Here is a 17743-nt window from a genome sequence, read left to right on the forward strand (position 1 = left end):
TTGATCTTGAAATGTGTAAAATTAGCTTAGGAATAATGCCTTGCCCGGAATTGTCTGCAGGCTCTTGGGTGTTGTTGCTTACTAAGGCAAAGAACAAAGGTGGAAGGCAGCAAACTCTCAATTGAAGATGGTGGCTGGTACAACTGTGTGTCATCAGAATTCGAGCACAATCATTAATCTCTAGTCAAACCTGTGAACCCAAGGAGGACCCATTTATTCCAACTCTTTGTCTTCTATTTGTTAACCAACTCTCAATTATTTGGTCCCTGGTTGCATATGCCAAACCCATAGCTTTTACGTCTGATGTAAAATTGAAATGTTCCTTCAAGGTTTTTGTTAATGTCTTTGTGTGTGAACTTGTCTGTAGCTGGTGATGCAAGAAGACTAGTCAGCGTTTCATATGTCTCTGGCCAAACCACAAGCAACAATATTGTGTTCCACCTCTTGTGACCAGCGTGGCTGTCTGAGGACTGTGGCAGCGCTATTTCTTTGCAATCAGCAACGTAGGAACATTTCCACTTGTTTCATAAACAGGGTAAATGGTTGAGATGACTTGTATCTCATGAGTTCACTAACATATCCTTCATGTCTATTGACTGTCATCATTACTGAAGAATAAAACCCTGTTCTCTAACTTTGCACTGGATCACTATGCTGCCACTCCCTAAAGCAGCTACATTGGAAACTTGATGGCAGCGAAGTATCTTTAGGCTGTATGGTATTGTTGCTACCAAGGCAATGAACAGAGGTAGAATTTGAAACAGAACATCTTGAATTGAAGATAGTAAATTCTTAACACATGGCAATCATGGTACGAATGCTGCATTAAAAATAATACCACATTGTGCACTAATTCTTTATGGTACACCCATACTTGTTTGCATTGCAAAGAGTTAATGTTTGGCAGCGTTCCTGGGATAATTTGCCATTTGCTAACCAGACAGGAGGCGTTGGTATTACTTTTGAACTTAAGATGTGTAGAATTATAAAGTGCTGCATGTCTCTAGAATTTCCAGGGTGGGCAGTAGAAGCATATCAGTAACCATTTAGACTTGCCTTTATAACGTTTTAGTTGGAGAGTGGTCAACCGCACTTCCTGAATGATTTGTGTGATTACATATTTCTTGATTTTTTTTGGACACTGTGTCCCAGCATGTTTGCACTCACCTGTGCTAAATGTGGGGAGGTAACCTTGCTGAACCTCTGCATCCTGGAGTTGGACAGCAGGGTCTTGACCTTAGGTTTCTAATATGGGGTCTTGCTGTTAGAATGATTTGACAGACTTTGACAGAAGGTGAAGCTGGACATTGAGAGACATTTTACATCCATTGAAGTTGATGTAAATAATTGATTAAAAACTAAATAAATGACTAAAAACATTAAAATATATTTACAAATTAACCCTCTTTGCCCCCCAATCTGCAGGCCATGAATTCCCATTTAAATGAATGGGATCTCTGATCCTATGCTAACTTTGACCTTTCCCCAGGAAAATGCTGGGGACTCTCGCTCAGCTTGGGCATTACTCTCAAACTTCACATGGATTCCACCAATGGCATGTCATGACAGATGTTAGCATGGTTGTATGGAATGTAATGTTGAAATTGCATTATATTAAGAACTCAAACAGGTGATTTGACCCGAATGGTAAATGTTGTTCTGTATGAGCCTTTTCTCACCCATTTCACCCTATTTTTACTCTCTCAGCTTCCCCTTAAAAGCATCTGCACTATTTGCCCAAACCATTCTGTGGTTGCAAATTCCATATTCTGAACACTCACCACGGAAAGTGAGTGCTTGAGTAAATTTCTGAGGTATGTTGCCTTTTACTTTGAACATGATATTTGTCAAAAATTGTTTACGGAAACATTTTGCATGGCCCTTTCCAGTTTGTTACTGAAAAGGTGACATCCATGGGGACTCCAGCTGGAATTCAAGTAGGAAACCACCAAAAAACTATCTTGATAACATTCACCATATAAACTGAATATATTAACAGAATCTGATTTACATTTTTGTTAAAAGGCCTTTGCATACACAGGCCGAAAAAGCTAAAGAGTGCAATATATGTTGATTGTAAAACTAGCCTGCTACTGTACACATTGGCAGCACCTGCTGTTGATGAATAGACATAAGGTACCAATTGCATTTGGATTAAAAGGGGCATTTGCCAATAACTTGGATATTGAGCTTACCTGCTTGAGAGGTTAAAATCGCCCACAGGACTATATGTCACATTTCTGGAAGACTAGCAAACCAGCATCTTTTTATGATTTACTTCCTGTCCATACATGGACTTTGGACTTCGTAAGCCTCATAAACTCAACCTATAATAAAACTTTTCTTAGCACTGTACATTTTCTACGACTTGTGCCTATAAGTGCTTTTTGTGTAAAACTGATTGTTCCAGGTATGCACGGGTGCCAGTTTTTATGTCATTTCAAATTTATTAATTTACAACTTTACACATTTTTAATTGCCTCTAACGTATCATACAAAATCTGTTTGACACTTTCACCCACATAGAGCATTTCAACAAGGAGGCAGTAGGAAAGAGCTGATTATATCTGTTTTGGTCCATATTTGATCCATGTAAAATATTTCTCAATATTTTACTGTTTGCTGAAGTGAAAGGATGTGTCTGGAATTTACAGCAGAGAAGCTGGACTTATGGCCTGGCAGCATAGCAAGGACGTCTTTCCAATCTGTTTCATTCAGCTCTATCTGTACATATACTACACATATATCTGCCACATTTGTGGTGATGGTCGTTCATTGTTCTCTATTCTTTGTGTTGAATTACAGCTTTTAATTCTTATCATACTTGGCTATAGTGTCTTTAGCCACTTTGCTGTGCAGATTGAATCAGTAATGGACAAACAGTTGTTTCCAGATGGTCATAGTTTTTGAAACTTTCATCAGTTTATCCAAAGTCGTAGGATTGAATTTTAAAAGCTTTTCACTTGCACAATTTTACTTGCTGTTTTTACATGTTGCTATAGCCATGTGCCTTTTGTTGGCTGGGAGGACAGATTAAGCGTCCTATTCCGAAAGCTGTTTCATTGCTGCTTTTCAAAGTTGAATGTTTGTAAACAGTGGCTAGTTCACTCCGTGATGATAAGGTCTAGGACCTATGCTATATCTCTTTTTGTGTGCAGCATATTTGAGATCAGAATTTATAACTTGAGGAAATATCTATAATGATTCAGATCCTTACCATCATGCAATATTATGGTCAAATTGTTTTTCATGCGCATAAAATAAGTACAATTGTTTTTCTTTTTACATGCACTCGGGGGACTAACTGCATATTGAAATTAAAATACTGAATTTATATACCTGAATAGGTATTTTATATACCTGCTATCTAGGGTATTGGATTCTTCCATGGATAACACATTAATGAAGAGCATTGCAAGGTGCTTTCTTTATTGTTTATTAAAATGATTGTTTGTTTCAATGATTGGTTTGCAGCAACGATTGCACGAACAGAAATAGTTTCTCATTCAAGAATGTGGCATCTTGCTTCTCTATGTAATCAAGCAGTGTCTCAACACAGGTGTGAGCTGCACAGTGACCAACCCAATACTGCAAATATGGTCTTTTATGCTCAACGCTAATCTGTCCTTGTATATGATGTCATTGCCTCAAAGCAACTTCTGTCTTGGTTTGTGACAATCAGTCTGCAGCTTTTACTCGATATTTTGCAATTGAACATTTTCACATCTGCTTGCTGCTCAATTTCTGCTGGGCCTGCAATTGAAGTTTCCTTCTTATCCCAGTCATATTCACTGCTTAACTCTGGAAAGATTTTTCATCGTGATCTGATCAGTATGATTTGTTTCACTGCACTCCATCCTCTGTACATTTCATAAACTGCAGCCAGCATCTACAAAAATGTTCAAATTGCTAACATGCTTGAGTTACGGACCACATCAGTAACTCCATTGAATTGATGGAATCACTCCCTGGACTAAGCTGGAATACAGAACTTGGTAGTAAAAATTTGACAAAATGTTCGCATCTTCTGATACGAGAAGGCTTTTGTGAGGAGGATGAGGGACATTATCCACCAGTATGACAGGTTTTTCTAGTGAGCCTGTTGATCATTGGTGCAGTGGTATGTAAGATACAGATTTCTTGGCAACCACTTTATGAAATGCTAGTCCACCCATTTCTGGCTGAGATGATCTGTTGAATATTAATGCTTTATTTCCTTTAAAGGAGAGTGGTTTTGCCATTTTAGTAGTCTTAGAGTTTGAGTTTACTAGCCAGTTGCATTTGCATAGCACTTGTTAGTCTCTCCTTATGACACTTATGGCCTGGAATATGTCATTGAGTCTTGAATACTGAGGTCTTTGTTGGTAAGTATTTTCAATGATTGTTTTCATGTGTATTTTGACTCTGTTCGAGTTCCAGCTGTTTTTCATTAAATATTATGAATCCTCCTTGAAGCTATCAGTTGCTGAATTGTCTGCACTTAACTATTCTTGAATGCAGATTTTGCTGTGGTTTTTTTGGCCGAATCAGCCATCCAGATGAACCCCCCAAAGTTCCCTCCATTTCCAGGGCATCAAAAGAAACTTGGCCTGCTTAACACACATGTTGTGTTAATTTCCTCCTTTTGAACCATTTCAGCATTGCTTTGTCTGGATCCTCGTATGTTGCTGCCTTCATTTACTGCTGGCATGTCACTCAAACGTCATCTAAGAGCATAAGAAATCAGTACCACCTTGACCTTCTTTAAATTACCATCTACCTGTTCACCATTTCCATATTCCACTGAGTTGTTTCAATGGTATCTTTTTCCAGCTTCAGGTGCTCCAGTTTCCTGTCATTAGTCAAAACCATACATTTCCACTTGCACGGTTTAGTACTGTTATGTAAGCTTTAATTAGTTTGAAATGTTTAATCTACTGTATTTTTACTGTATTAATGTGGGCCTTTAAAATCTGTGAGTGCAGTCTTTGCAGAACACAAGGCTTTGAAAACCCACAAGCCAGCATAACAGCTGCTGATTAATCAGGAGTCTTCAGAATAGCTAACTTGTATTTCCATGTTACTTAAAATATTTTGCATTGCAGGCCATCCCCAGGTTATGAAAGCTGGATTTATGGACACCCCTACATACCAGTTAGCTCCCATACTATTTTTAAGCTCAAAAGTCTGACGGACATTTGTTCCTACAAACAGCAGAACTAGTTCCCCCCCCCCCCCCCCCCCCCCACTCCACTTTTAGTAATTGTCCTCATCAAGATCATGCGCTTTTATTGCCATTCATTACAATACAATGCAGGTATGGTTTCCATATTGAGTGATTTTTGTTTATTTTCCGACTTATGGACATAGGGATCTCTGTAAAACGGAATCTGTTCATTACCCGGGATGGCCTGAATTGTATTTGTGCATCAAACATCTTGCTATTTTTCAAGTAAAGACAAAATTTTAAAATAAATCCCCTGTCAGCCATGTGAATTCAGTAGAATGCTTTTGATATAAAAGCACTACAAATATTCAGCGCTGTGATTGTATAAAGAACAAGAGTGGAGTTATGTCAAGAAGAATATTTAGCAGGATATAACAAATCATTCAGTGATTTCCTAGTTCTTGACCACTAATATTTGTCATAAATTCTATGAGGGCCAGCATTTTTGCACTTTTACATATTTTATTAACTGCCATGGCATCAGATGTGAGATAAACAGTTGAACTGAAATAATATCAGTTGCTGGTATCTTCTGATCAACAGTGGATTCTATTTGTTGTTCAGTCAGCCCTGGGGCCCCGTGTGTAAAGAGAAATTGTGTTAGAGGTCTGAGCATTTATGGTCATGATCTCTCAAGAAATTTGACCTCATCTAATTTAAGGAAAAGTAAATGTTCTTTAATATTTCAATTTGTGCTTTATCAGTTAAGTAAGGAAAAAATACAGTTTGGGTTGTAAAGGTGGTTGTAAGAAAATAAGTACACAACTACAGACTTGGCTTTTTTGAAGTATTTTATTAAACAATGGAGTTGCCTCTTTTGACTTGGTTTTATTACTTTTTTTCTTTGTATTGTGGTCAGATCGACACCAGTCTTCATTGACACAAGAATGCAGGAAAGAATCACCCGAAGTGAGTGTACGGCTTGAGGGTGGGCCTAGTGCTGCTGTCCATTCACCACTTGCAGTCCAGAATGGTTTCTTGCAATGCATGATTAAGAACTTCAACTCAGAGTTCCTGATATCTTCCCTCACAAATTTAGGAACATTTTTGGAAGATGAAGCACCCGCTGACATAATCCCTATGAAGATTGAAATCACTGATACTAGGATTAATCTGAAGGTATGTTCTGCAAAACATTTTCCCCATAACATTGTGAACTGTAATTGTCAGCAAAGGTCCCACTTAACATTTTCTTTATTATTGCCAGTGAAAATTGTGTTTTTCCCAATCCATCATGTCTATGAAAAACTAGGGTTTATGCAAAATCATGGGAAATAGTCTCTGCAGGATCAGAAAATGGTGATGTTATTTTAACACTGGCACAAGTGATGTTTTAGTGTGTTGCCTGCATAGGTTTACTGAGATTAAGGGGTTGGATGTGTACTGTAAATATCAAGCTAACTTCTACTTGTGTAAAAAAAAATAGGAGCAGCATTTAATATCACATATGCATGGTTTGACAAAAATTTAAGAGCTGCCATATTGCTTTCAGAAGCCACAGTAAAACAGCATTTCACCACCTGTTCACTATTCATTCAATTACATATGTGACAGTTAACTTACCATATAGTTCACCAGAAAATGGTTCAGATTTAGGAGTCTTTTCACAGCATTATATGTCTTAATTGCAAGTGACAATCCTGGCACCGAAACTGGAACCTTGGTCCTTCAAAATCTCTAATAGTAATCACAATCTTAAGTTTATTTAGATCGAATAATGTTTCATTGCTTAGTTCTTCGTGTGTCCTCTCTTTTTTGGTCTCGTGCCTTTTTCCCCTCTGTCACTTTCAAAACTTAATTTGATGCTTGAATTAAATATCGCAGCTGATGTTTCTCTGTTCATACCGAATATGGTTCTTTAATCTTAGCAATCCTGTTGTTTGTCCTAGTTGCATGGTTCCCCAAGCCTGTATGAAGGATCCTGCACTATTTTGGCTTTGAATGTTGTAAATTCCAGTACAAAATCTCAGTCTGAGAAGACAAGTGAATGTTCAGTGCTGTTTTTCACCTCCTTTTGTAATGAAGTTTGGCTGCATGCATTTTAATATTTCATCCTGTGGCTATTATTTATACAAGAGTCTGGATAAAAAATATTGGCAGCTATCTGAATGCGAGGGAAATGGCTGCAGGTACAAAACATGGCCATTTTCAGCAGATGTGCAGGATTGTAGCCATTTATTTTTGTCTGAGATCCCCCAATTTGGTACAAACCTAAGGGTGAAGCTGAGACCCATTTAATCCCTATTGCTCAAGGATGATGCATATCTGAACTATCTGGAGAGCTTATTCTTGGTGTGTTCCATGGATATGTACAATGTTGCACCACATTAAAAACATGAAAAGGATTCCTATATTGTATTCTGTTTTTGAGTGTGCAATTAACTTGCAAATATTCTTGCTGACAAGGAATTTAAGTTGTATCAGGATTATTTTTGTACATATTTTTTCATTTATTGTAGTACTATTTATGGAGGCAAATTAATTTGAAAACCTTGTGTAATATATTAAATATGATTTAGTTCTAAATGTGATGGACCATCCCTAACCAAATCATGATCAACAATGTGATCTGCACTGGAACCAGCAACTTAAGGCTTTGTCATTCTTATAAAGACTAAATCAATTTGGCCAAGTAGTTTTGGAAATGTGCAAAAGTTGTTTTGGAATTTTTTCACAAACTAGCTATTTTTGTAAGAAAAGCTTTTAAAAACTTTTAACAATTTCATTCAAAGGATGACAATCCATGCCGTGAACAATTGGCCCACGATCCATTGCCAGTGGAACTGTTTATCGATCATCTAATTGTGAGCAGAAATGATGATGGAAGATTTTGCATTGGAGGTGAGGAACTGTTTACTTTGCAGATAGGGTGAGATTTAAAACAAACTTGTAATGTGTTTGTGATTTGATTTGCATAAATATACTTTATAATTAATAAAAGCCTCTTGAAAATCTTGGCTTGGAGATAACAATTTTATTGTAAAACTCCTTTGGACATTGATATTGTAAATGGTATTGTATCTGCCCTCTTTTAAGTCTCTAGGTTGTGATTATTTCTCAACATTTTTTGATTTTGGCATTTTGCTGATTAAAATGTTATTTTGAGTAATTCGTGTAGAGCTGTCACCTGACATGAGAGTAACATGGAAATTATATTTTTGGAAATATATTTCATCAACGTAACAGCACATGCACAACCTACTGTAATCAATACAGCAGAGAGATATTTGCTTTGAATGTTTCTTTTGGATGTCAAATGTGCTCTATAGCCACAGAAGTACCTTTTGAAATTTCAACACTGTCATAATGTAGGAAATATGGCAGCCAGTCTGAATTTAGTGATGTTGGTTGAGAGATGAATATTGGTCAGAAGACCAGGGATAAAGCCCCTGATCCTTGCCAAAGTTGTACTCTTTTTGCATTCACTTGAGAAAGCAGATGGAACTTTGGTTTCATATCTCATTTGACAGACAGCATATCTGCAATGGGATGTCAGCTTAGATATTTGGCTCTGGTTTATGAAATGAACCTTATAACATTTAGGTTCGTCATTTGTGAAGCTTTCATATAAATAGTAAACTTTTTCGTCTCACTTAAATGCAACAAAGAATTACTTAAATTCTTTAAAAATGCATTTACCTGTGGCAATAAAATATGAGTTCAGAAGCTAAAACTTGGCTTGCATTTACTTTTCATTTTCCTTTTTATGGCATTCCCAAGTGGAAACATTTCTCCAAATTGTAAATAGACTGGTTCTTGTATATGTTCCACACCTTTCCAGATTTGCACACCTTCCAGTCTTTCAAACCTATACTAATAACTGGCTGAAGCTGTTATTCTCAACACCTACTTTTGATTGTTTTTTTTCCTTAAATTTGTCAATGAATCTTGTATTAGAAGCTAACTTGCTGTAAGGGCAGTGTTCTTTACTCTTGCACAGTCTACTCGCATCATAGTCCAGGTGGATCACTGACTTGCACTTTCACCGAAAATCTTTGTGATTGCATCGGCCTTTACTTTTGCATGTTAGGTTCTGCCATTGTTGTGGATGGAATAGCTCAGCAGCCTTCTACTTCCAATTACTGTTTAATTTCTCACCATCATTCATTACTGGGTGTGGAGTTTTAGTCTGGTCAGTGTTATTTATAATATGTGTCATACTTCTGCTGTTCAGCATGTATCCAAGCTTGTTGTATAGTTTCACCAGGTTAGCATCCAGTGTCTTGTTAAAGCACTTAAACAGATTAGAATAGATGAAGTATTGAAGTTGCTGTTACTGTGTCTAATCTCAAAGCCTTAATAAAGGTTAAGTATTTTAGCTGGGTAGACTAATAGGCTCTCAAAATTAGTTCCAACAAATGAGATTGATAAAAGTTAACTGTAGTTTGAAAAATGCGTAGGTCTTCAGGTAACGTTCTGTAGAATGTTTTGGATATACATGTAATATAGCATATCTTGTACTAATTTTGATTTTGTAAGGGATTTATCATTACCACAATCCTGAGGATTCGCAAAAGATTATCTTTAGTTTGGTAGCCAATTTCATCCTAAACAATGCTCTTAATATCTTGGAGTTGTGCTGTGTCCAGGTGACAATGCAGCCTGAGAATGAATGTTATGTAATATGTACTTTGCTGTCTATAAATACTCTTGTGATTGCTTTAATTGTAATTTTGACAATAAACCTTCCCAACTATCTTTAGACATTCTACTCAGACAAGGTTTTCACAGTTAAAGTTCAGCATCATTACAGAAGTGAGCTGGCTGTGCAAGTTCATTTGCTAACGATGTTATTGACTTGGTCTTGTCAGAGCTGAAGACATCAGATAAGCTGTTTGTCATCCTTCTGGCAATTTTTGTATATCTGCAAGGATTCATTCATTCTCTTCTCACTTTTTTCAAATGTGAACGTTGTAACAAACCTTATTTCTGTTGTTGATAATTTTCAATGCTGGCAACATTTTGTTTTAGTATTAATTGATGATTAGTACTAATGATGCTAAGCATTTAGCTTACTTAAATAGAGATCTGTCCTAAACTAAACATGAGCACTGCAATGCAAGTAAAACTTGACATCAACCCAAGTCATAGCATCCCCTCAATTTATCACAATAGCCTACAAATCTGTCTGTGTGCTGCATACAAAATTTGAGCATTTTACACAAAACACTGACTGAAAAGTAATTATCATTTTTAGAAAAATTCAAAAGAGACAATTTCACCTGGAATCACAATTAAGTTTGGCAGAGATTTTGAGTTGAACCTTGAATTTCCAGCTTTTCTACATGAACTTAGTTCAAGTTTCATTGATGGCTTAAATATTTATTGTACATTTAGTCCTAGTACAACGTCTGTGTAAATTGATAATGCTTGTCCAACAGATGGTTATGGCTGGTCAGTATTACATTGATAGGTGAATAATCTGCGCATGTTTTGTTCTTTTCATCTGGTTTGGAACATACATTGTAAAATTAAATCACTAGATCAGATTAATGTTTGACTTGCTTTCTAATCAATTGTTCACTTTTTTTTACATTGGGTTTGGATGCTTTCTTGTTCACATCTGTTTCTCTTATTCAGGTGCCCAATTTTCTAGTCAGAACCTAGCAAACAGTGGAATTACAAAACAAACAGTATTATCATGCTTAAAATGTGATGAATCAAAAGAAGTCAGATGTGTGTCACAATCGACTCAAACAGTTGCAAAGGATCAACTTGCACCTGCGCAATCAGATCTTGGAGTCATTAATTCAGCTGCTGAATCAGTTAACAGAGAAAAGGTAGGCACTGATGAGAAGCACAAATCAAGCAATCTTCTCTGCACCAAAATCAGTTTGTTATTCATTAATTTGTAAAAACTGGCAGTAAAATGTACCATGTATGATAATGAGCTGCACTTACAAAGTGCTGCCCAAAGTGATTCAGAGGAGCACTATCAAACAAAACAGTTATGTAAAGAGATGATATGGAAGACGGCCAAGAGCTCATATTTAAAAGTTTTTTTTTGGAAGTATCTTGAACAGGAGAAAGGGTATCTAGGGAGGAAACTCCAAAACCTGAATAGGTCCACCTAAGAGAATGACCACCAGAAGTGGAGGGATTAATACAGATGATGGATGAGGGCAGAATTGGAGTTCAACCGTCACAGAGGGTTTATACTTGAAAGTGGAACCACGAGGCACAAAACAAATTATAGCCGTGCTGCCATTTATAATTTGTATATCATGAATGTGACAGCCAAGCAGATAGTTTGGCCATAGAATTATGGGTTTATTACACAGGAGGAGGCCATGAGGTTTGTCATGCCAAAGTGTTATCTAATTTAGTCCCACCATCCAGGAAATTTTCTTTATAACCTCAGGTACATGGAATTCCAGGGAATATGATTTCATCACATTTTCAAATAGATAATTCCAGAGTTTAACAATCCTCCAGATGAAATATTCTCATTTTCCCCTCTGGTTCCTTTGCAGATTGTTTTAAATCTGTGACTTCTCATTACTCTGGCCCAAATTTTTCCCTGCTACCTCATTCTTTTAAAAACTGTTTATCTCTTCCTGACCTCCTTTGCTCTATCCATCTAAATGAAGTTAGAATTATTTCTAGTCCTGCTCAAACTCTTCTGTATCCTCCCCAGTCTTGACAACCAGGTCCAGTACTTGAGCCAAGGCCTAACCAATAATTTGTAAAGATTTAGCATCACACTCATATTTACAAAATCAGTTGACCCCAGTTTTTTCAACTGCCTTTTTAACTTGTTTTGTCCTCTTCAAATATTGAATATAACTAACCGCAAGTCCCTCTGTTCTTGCACCCACTTCAAATGAGTACCATTTAGGTTAATCTGAGCTGCAATGTTGTGCCTTCAAATATGCAATACTTCACATAAAACTATGTCATTTTGGTCTGCAATTATCTTCCCGACAATTCAATTCATTACCTACTTTGAAACATTGTTCTCTGCACCCAGATAAACTGTTTATTGCAAGAGAAGTGATGGCCCCATAGACACCATAGTTCATGCTTCTCTCCATTTGGAAAAGTATCGGTTCACAGCGATACCTCTCCTTACATGTACCTCAGAGACACTGACTACATACAGCAGAAACTTTGAGATACTGAAGTACCACCAAAAATGTCTCTGCAAGATCCTCCAAATAGGCAAGTAAAATATGCATAATTTTTCAGGCCAACATCCCCAGCACGGAAGCTATTAATTATAATCAGCCAGCTCCAATGGAAGGGTCACATCATTTGCATACCTGACACCAGACTCCTGAAATGGGCACTGTACTCTAGCGCTGTCATAGGAAGAGATTACAAGCTTAAGGATATTCAATAAAGCCTCTGCGGGGTTGGGGGGGGGGGGTGAGTTCAAAAAAGTAACATCTTCACTAACTCACGAGAATACCTGGCTTGTGAACAACGAATATAGAATTGTATTGCAAACCTCAGGACCCTTTTGGAAGTGTACAAAAGGCCAGCAGAATCAACAGGAGGGACATATCACCTCCCATGTTCCTCACCCATCCACCCCATCAAGTACCTCCTTGCCCCACCTGTGGCAGAATCTGCAGATCTCATTGGCCTGATCAGTCACTTCATCCATGACTCCAATAAACTGCCTAGGAAGCAGGTGATACATCTGTTCAAACACAATGTAATCCTGTAATCTTAACTTCAACTGTGATGCTTTCATCTGTACATAAAGATTGGGACAAGATTGCCTGACCCTCTGAGTTGCTCTGGTGACTTGTTTATTGCCCCAGATTCCAGCATTTGCAGTCTTTTGTGTCTCCATTTTACAAAATGGTAGTTAGGCCGCATTTGGAGTATTGTGTACATTTCTGGTCGCCACACTATAGGAAGGATGTGATTGCGCTGAGAGAGTGCAGAGGTGATTTATCAGGATGTTACCTGGATTGGAGAACTTTAATTATAGGGAGAGATCGAATAGGCTGGACTTGTTTTCCCTGGAGTAAAAAGGCTGAGAGATGACCTAGAGTCATACAGCATGGAAACAGGCCCATTGGCCCAACTGGGCCATGATGGCCATGATACCCATCCAAGCTAGTCTCATTTGCCAGTGTTTGGCCCATATCCTTCTTCCATTCCTTTCCAATCCATGTACCTGTCCAACTGTCTTTGAAAAGTTGTTATTGTACCTGCCTCAACCACTTCCTCTAGTAGCTCATTCCACAAAGATATCACCCTTTGTGTAAAAAAAAAGTTGCCCATCATATTCCTCTTAAATCTTTCCTCTCTCGCCTTAAACCTATGCTTTCTAATTCCTGATACGCCAACTCTTGGGGGGGGGGGGGGGGGGGGTAGAAAAGACTGAATGCATAAATGCATTCATCCAATCTATGCCCCTCATGGTTTTATACACTTCTATAAGATCACCTCTCAGTCTCCCACACTCCAAGGAATAAACTCCTAGCCTGTCCGATCTCTCCCTATAACTTAGCCCCTCAAGTCCTGGCAGCGTCTTTGTAAATCTTTTTTGCACTCTTTCTAGTTTAACAATGTCTTTCCTACAGTAGGGGTGACCAAAACTGGTCCAAATACTCCCAAGTCCATCCTGTACAACTGCACCATGACCTCCTTTTATACTCGATGCCCTGACTTACGAAGACCAGCGTGCAAAAAGCCGCCTTCACCACCCTGTCTACCTGTGACTCCATTTTCAGTGAACCATGAACTTGTATTCCAAGGTCCCTCTGTTCAACAACACTCCCCAGGGTCCTGCTGTTCACTGTGAAAGTCCTACCTGGATCTGAATTTCCAAAATGCAACACCTTGCACTTAGCCGAATTAAACTCCATTTGCCATTCCTCAGCCCACTTACTCAGCTGATCAAGATCCCCCTGTAATTTTTGATAACCTTCTTCATTGTCCACTGTACCACCTATTTTAGTTTCATCTGCAAACTTACTAACCATGCCTTGTACATACTTACCCAAATCGTTGATACTGTATAGATGACAAACAACAATGGGCCGAGCACTGATCCCTGAGGAACACCACTAGTCACGGGCCTCCAATCCGAGAAACAACCTTCTACCATCACCCTCTGCTTTCTACCATCAAGCCAATTGTTTATGCAATTAGCCAGCTCTCCCTGGGTTCCTGATAGAATTAAATAAGATTATGAGAAGCTTTGGTCAAAATCTTTCTCCCATGGTTAGGGTATCCAAAGCAAGAGGGCATAATTTTAAGGTGAGCGATAGGAGATTTAAGAGGGATCTTATGGGCAAGTTTTTGCACAGTAGTTGATATCTGGAATGCACTGCCAGAGGATGTGGTAGAATCATGCAACTACTATGTTTAAGATGCATATAGACACTTAAATAGGCAAGGCATAGAAGGACACTGTCCAAATGCGAACAAATGCCATTAGCGTAGATGGGGGGAGAAAAGCTTGGCATACACATGGTGGGCCAAAGGGCCTGTTTTTGTGCTTTACTACATACCCAACTCTATTACTCTACACCTAACTTTATTACTTTATACCCAAACAACAAAAAAAAATTCCCATTAACCAATTTGTGCAATGTCAATCTTTTCTATTTATTTTATGTATCTTTGTTAACTTTATATTCCCAAGATCATGTCCAATTCATTGAATAGTCACTATATTGGGACCTTTGTTTGAGATGAACATAATCTGCATTACAAATTGAAGTTTGATTACTTTTTTTATTTGCTAGAAGATGCCCTGACTACATATTTTGCATTTTCTGAACATCATTATAAAACTTTGGGCATTTAGTGTAAAATACAAGTGGTCACTTTGTAATAAGCCATAAAGCCTTCTAAGCCAACACTTCACCTATTGGATAAGTATTTTTCAAGTTGAGACAATGGCCCTCTGCTTTCAGTGATTTACAATTATGGAGGTTGACACTGAATCTTGACTTTCTCAAAGGACATGCCAAATGAAAATCACCAGACAATTTTCATATGCCTCGTATTACTTAAATCATTGGAATGTTAGTTAATCATTCGTGCACACTGACCTTAGAAGCATATTGACACAGAGAAATTGAAAAAAGAGAGGATATTAGAGAGCAACTTAATGTTAAAGGTAAATAAGTCATTATATTATTATCTTCCTGTTCTTTTTTTGTAGTTACTGTTGGAAGAAAATGAATGTCTAAAACAGGAACTAGCTAAAGCTAAATTGGCTCTTGCTGAGGCCCAGATGGAAAACGACAGCTTGTTGCATCAAATCAAGAGGGTTAACTGAACTCCAATCATAGCCAGTCACAACGCTTTGAAGACTACGGTAAAACAGGAGTTTCTTGAAACTGGGGCATAGCTATCCCAAACTGTTGATTGGTTTAAAAATAGTTAACTTTATAGTCTTCTTGCTGAGCATTGAACAAACTTTATTAAGAGAAACTTAATATGTCTACTGCAGACAAACTTTTGAATGTGAAAAAATTACAGGTCTGTTTGATCTCATTCAAGCAGTAAAAGCAACTATAATACGATTGTTGAGCTGCATAGGTGTTGCACCGTGTGCTAATGGTGTTTGTATTCACTTCAATCTAGAATCAACACTGTCATTAAAGGGATTTGAAATAAAGTTTGAAATAAAATATTGTGGATAAACAATTTCTTTCATACAACTGACCTGAGTTTTGTTATGCCATCAAGAATTGCTTTTTTAAAAAAAAATCCTGTTCCAGAGGAAGAGGAGTCTGAATTTGCACTGTAATTAACAATCATGTATTTGTTTTTTTCCTGTGTAAAATCTGTGATATAGAATTTGTACAGCATAACATTAAGTGTGTGTACTATATGCATTTATGGAAGACACCATTGTTGCTCAACTTGGTGCTTCTGCAAAATCCATCTGATCTGATGATTACCTGTAAGGATGGATTTAACAAAAAGTGATGCACATCTTTACATAGCATCATAACATTCTTCCATAAATAATTGTATTAAAAATTGTACTCTAAATAAAGTACAGAAAAATTATTTCAGTATGTTTTAAATTTTTTTGTGTTGTTACTGAATTGTTACCAAAAAATACAGTAGTTGCACAAATTCACATGATTTTTATTATCTTGTAATGTTCAGCAAATCCTTGTACTTTTTGTCTCATGTACTCTTCTCAGCCCAAGTCTCTGACTGTTCAAAATACTTGATCTTGTCCCTGGTGTCAAAATTAAGAGACCAACAGAAGTCTTGAAGATGGAGAAATGGCAAATAACAATCATGCATACAAGTCCTCAGGATGGTGGGGAGAGTTATGGTATGGCTAGAAACTTGCCAGGAGCAGTCACATAAGCATGGTGGCTCCCGGAGCGAGTCACTATCTGATCCATCAAAGCCTTTCCAATATCTGCAAAGAACAAGCTAAGGGTCTGTTGCAATATTCACCATAGGCTCAGCATGTAGTTCCTACTGAATTCAAAAAGCTTGACACCAGGCTGAATGTCTGCTTGACTGGCATGCCAATGACCATCTGCAACATTCACTCCCTCTACCATTTGTGCATGGTGGGTGCAGCTGGTACTATCTCCAAACTGCCCTGCATTTATTCATCTGAGCAACTCCACTTTTACTTCTCACACTCAGAACCTCTATCACGAGGAATGATGAGGTTGGAGGATGCGTGGGGGGGGGGGGCGGGGGATGGGGTGGAATCACTCGCAAGCTTTTACCACCACACCCCACCCCTCCCAGATCACACAATCATGACTTGGAAATATATTACTGTGACTGTGACATCACTACCCTTGAGCTTTATGGGAGTAGCTTCAGCAAATGGACTACTGGTTGAAGAAGACCTCTGCACCATATAGGCAGCTAGAGATGTCCAATACTGAAGTTTGCTCGCAGGGTCCCAATTGGGAACATATGTTCATTTTTCCATTCCTTGCCTGTGACTGCTGTATCTTTGTATCATGCTTTTATTTAAAGCAGTGAAAATAAGCCTTGGTTTGGGGTCACCCATTTCAATAGTAATCCAGTTTTGGGGTCTGCTGGCTCCTCCACCCACCCACCCCCCCCCCCCCCCCCCCCCCCCACACACACACACACTTGTCCCGAGAATTATTTTTGTAATTAACTATACAAAGAAGTGAGATGTGGCTCATTTATTTATTTCTGTGTTATGTAGATGGTTATTATCTTTTTGATCTATTGAATATGTTTTGCAAAACAAGACTGACGAGATTAATCCATGTGCTCATTATTCCCATCTATTTCTTAGTTTAGCAATTTATTGAGTGGCTGTCAAACAAGTGTAAATACAGAGGTTTAAGTAACACCCAAAATGACCTAAAATGAAAGGAAATTTATTTCTACGATGCATTAATGAGAGTTTGATTAATATATTGTCATATTTGTAAACTGCTGTATAATTAAAATAGCAGAAAAAAAATTAATCTTAAAATTAGTTGTGAATTGTGGCCACTATTTTAATGGATATTTTAACTGAACCATACAAGATGTATTATCAAAATAACCTTACAAATAAGCTTTTTGTTATAGCTCCTTTTATCTTATGTTTTGTACAAC

The 17743-nt window shown here is 37.7% G+C and overlaps 1 protein-coding gene across 2 annotated transcripts in view; it reads left to right on the top strand.

Moving 5' to 3' along the window:
- The window catches only part of bltp3b (bridge-like lipid transfer protein family member 3B), a 105637-nt gene extending 88434 nt beyond the window's left edge, over positions 1-17203 (top strand). For both annotated transcript variants that reach the window (XM_052034101.1, XM_052034100.1), the window contains 4 exons: positions 6066-6325; positions 7939-8047; positions 10787-10986; positions 15339-17203. In XM_052034101.1, coding sequence (XP_051890061.1) covers positions 6066-6325; positions 7939-8047; positions 10787-10986; positions 15339-15455 — 686 coding nt within the window. In that variant the 3' untranslated portion in view covers positions 15456-17203. The remainder of the gene's footprint in view (positions 1-6065; positions 6326-7938; positions 8048-10786; positions 10987-15338) is intronic.
- Positions 17204-17743: the final 540 nt, after the last annotated feature.

The sequence above is a fragment of the Pristis pectinata genome, chromosome 19 (genome assembly GCF_009764475.1).
Source record: "Pristis pectinata isolate sPriPec2 chromosome 19, sPriPec2.1.pri, whole genome shotgun sequence".
NCBI lineage: Eukaryota > Metazoa > Chordata > Chondrichthyes > Rhinopristiformes > Pristidae > Pristis > Pristis pectinata.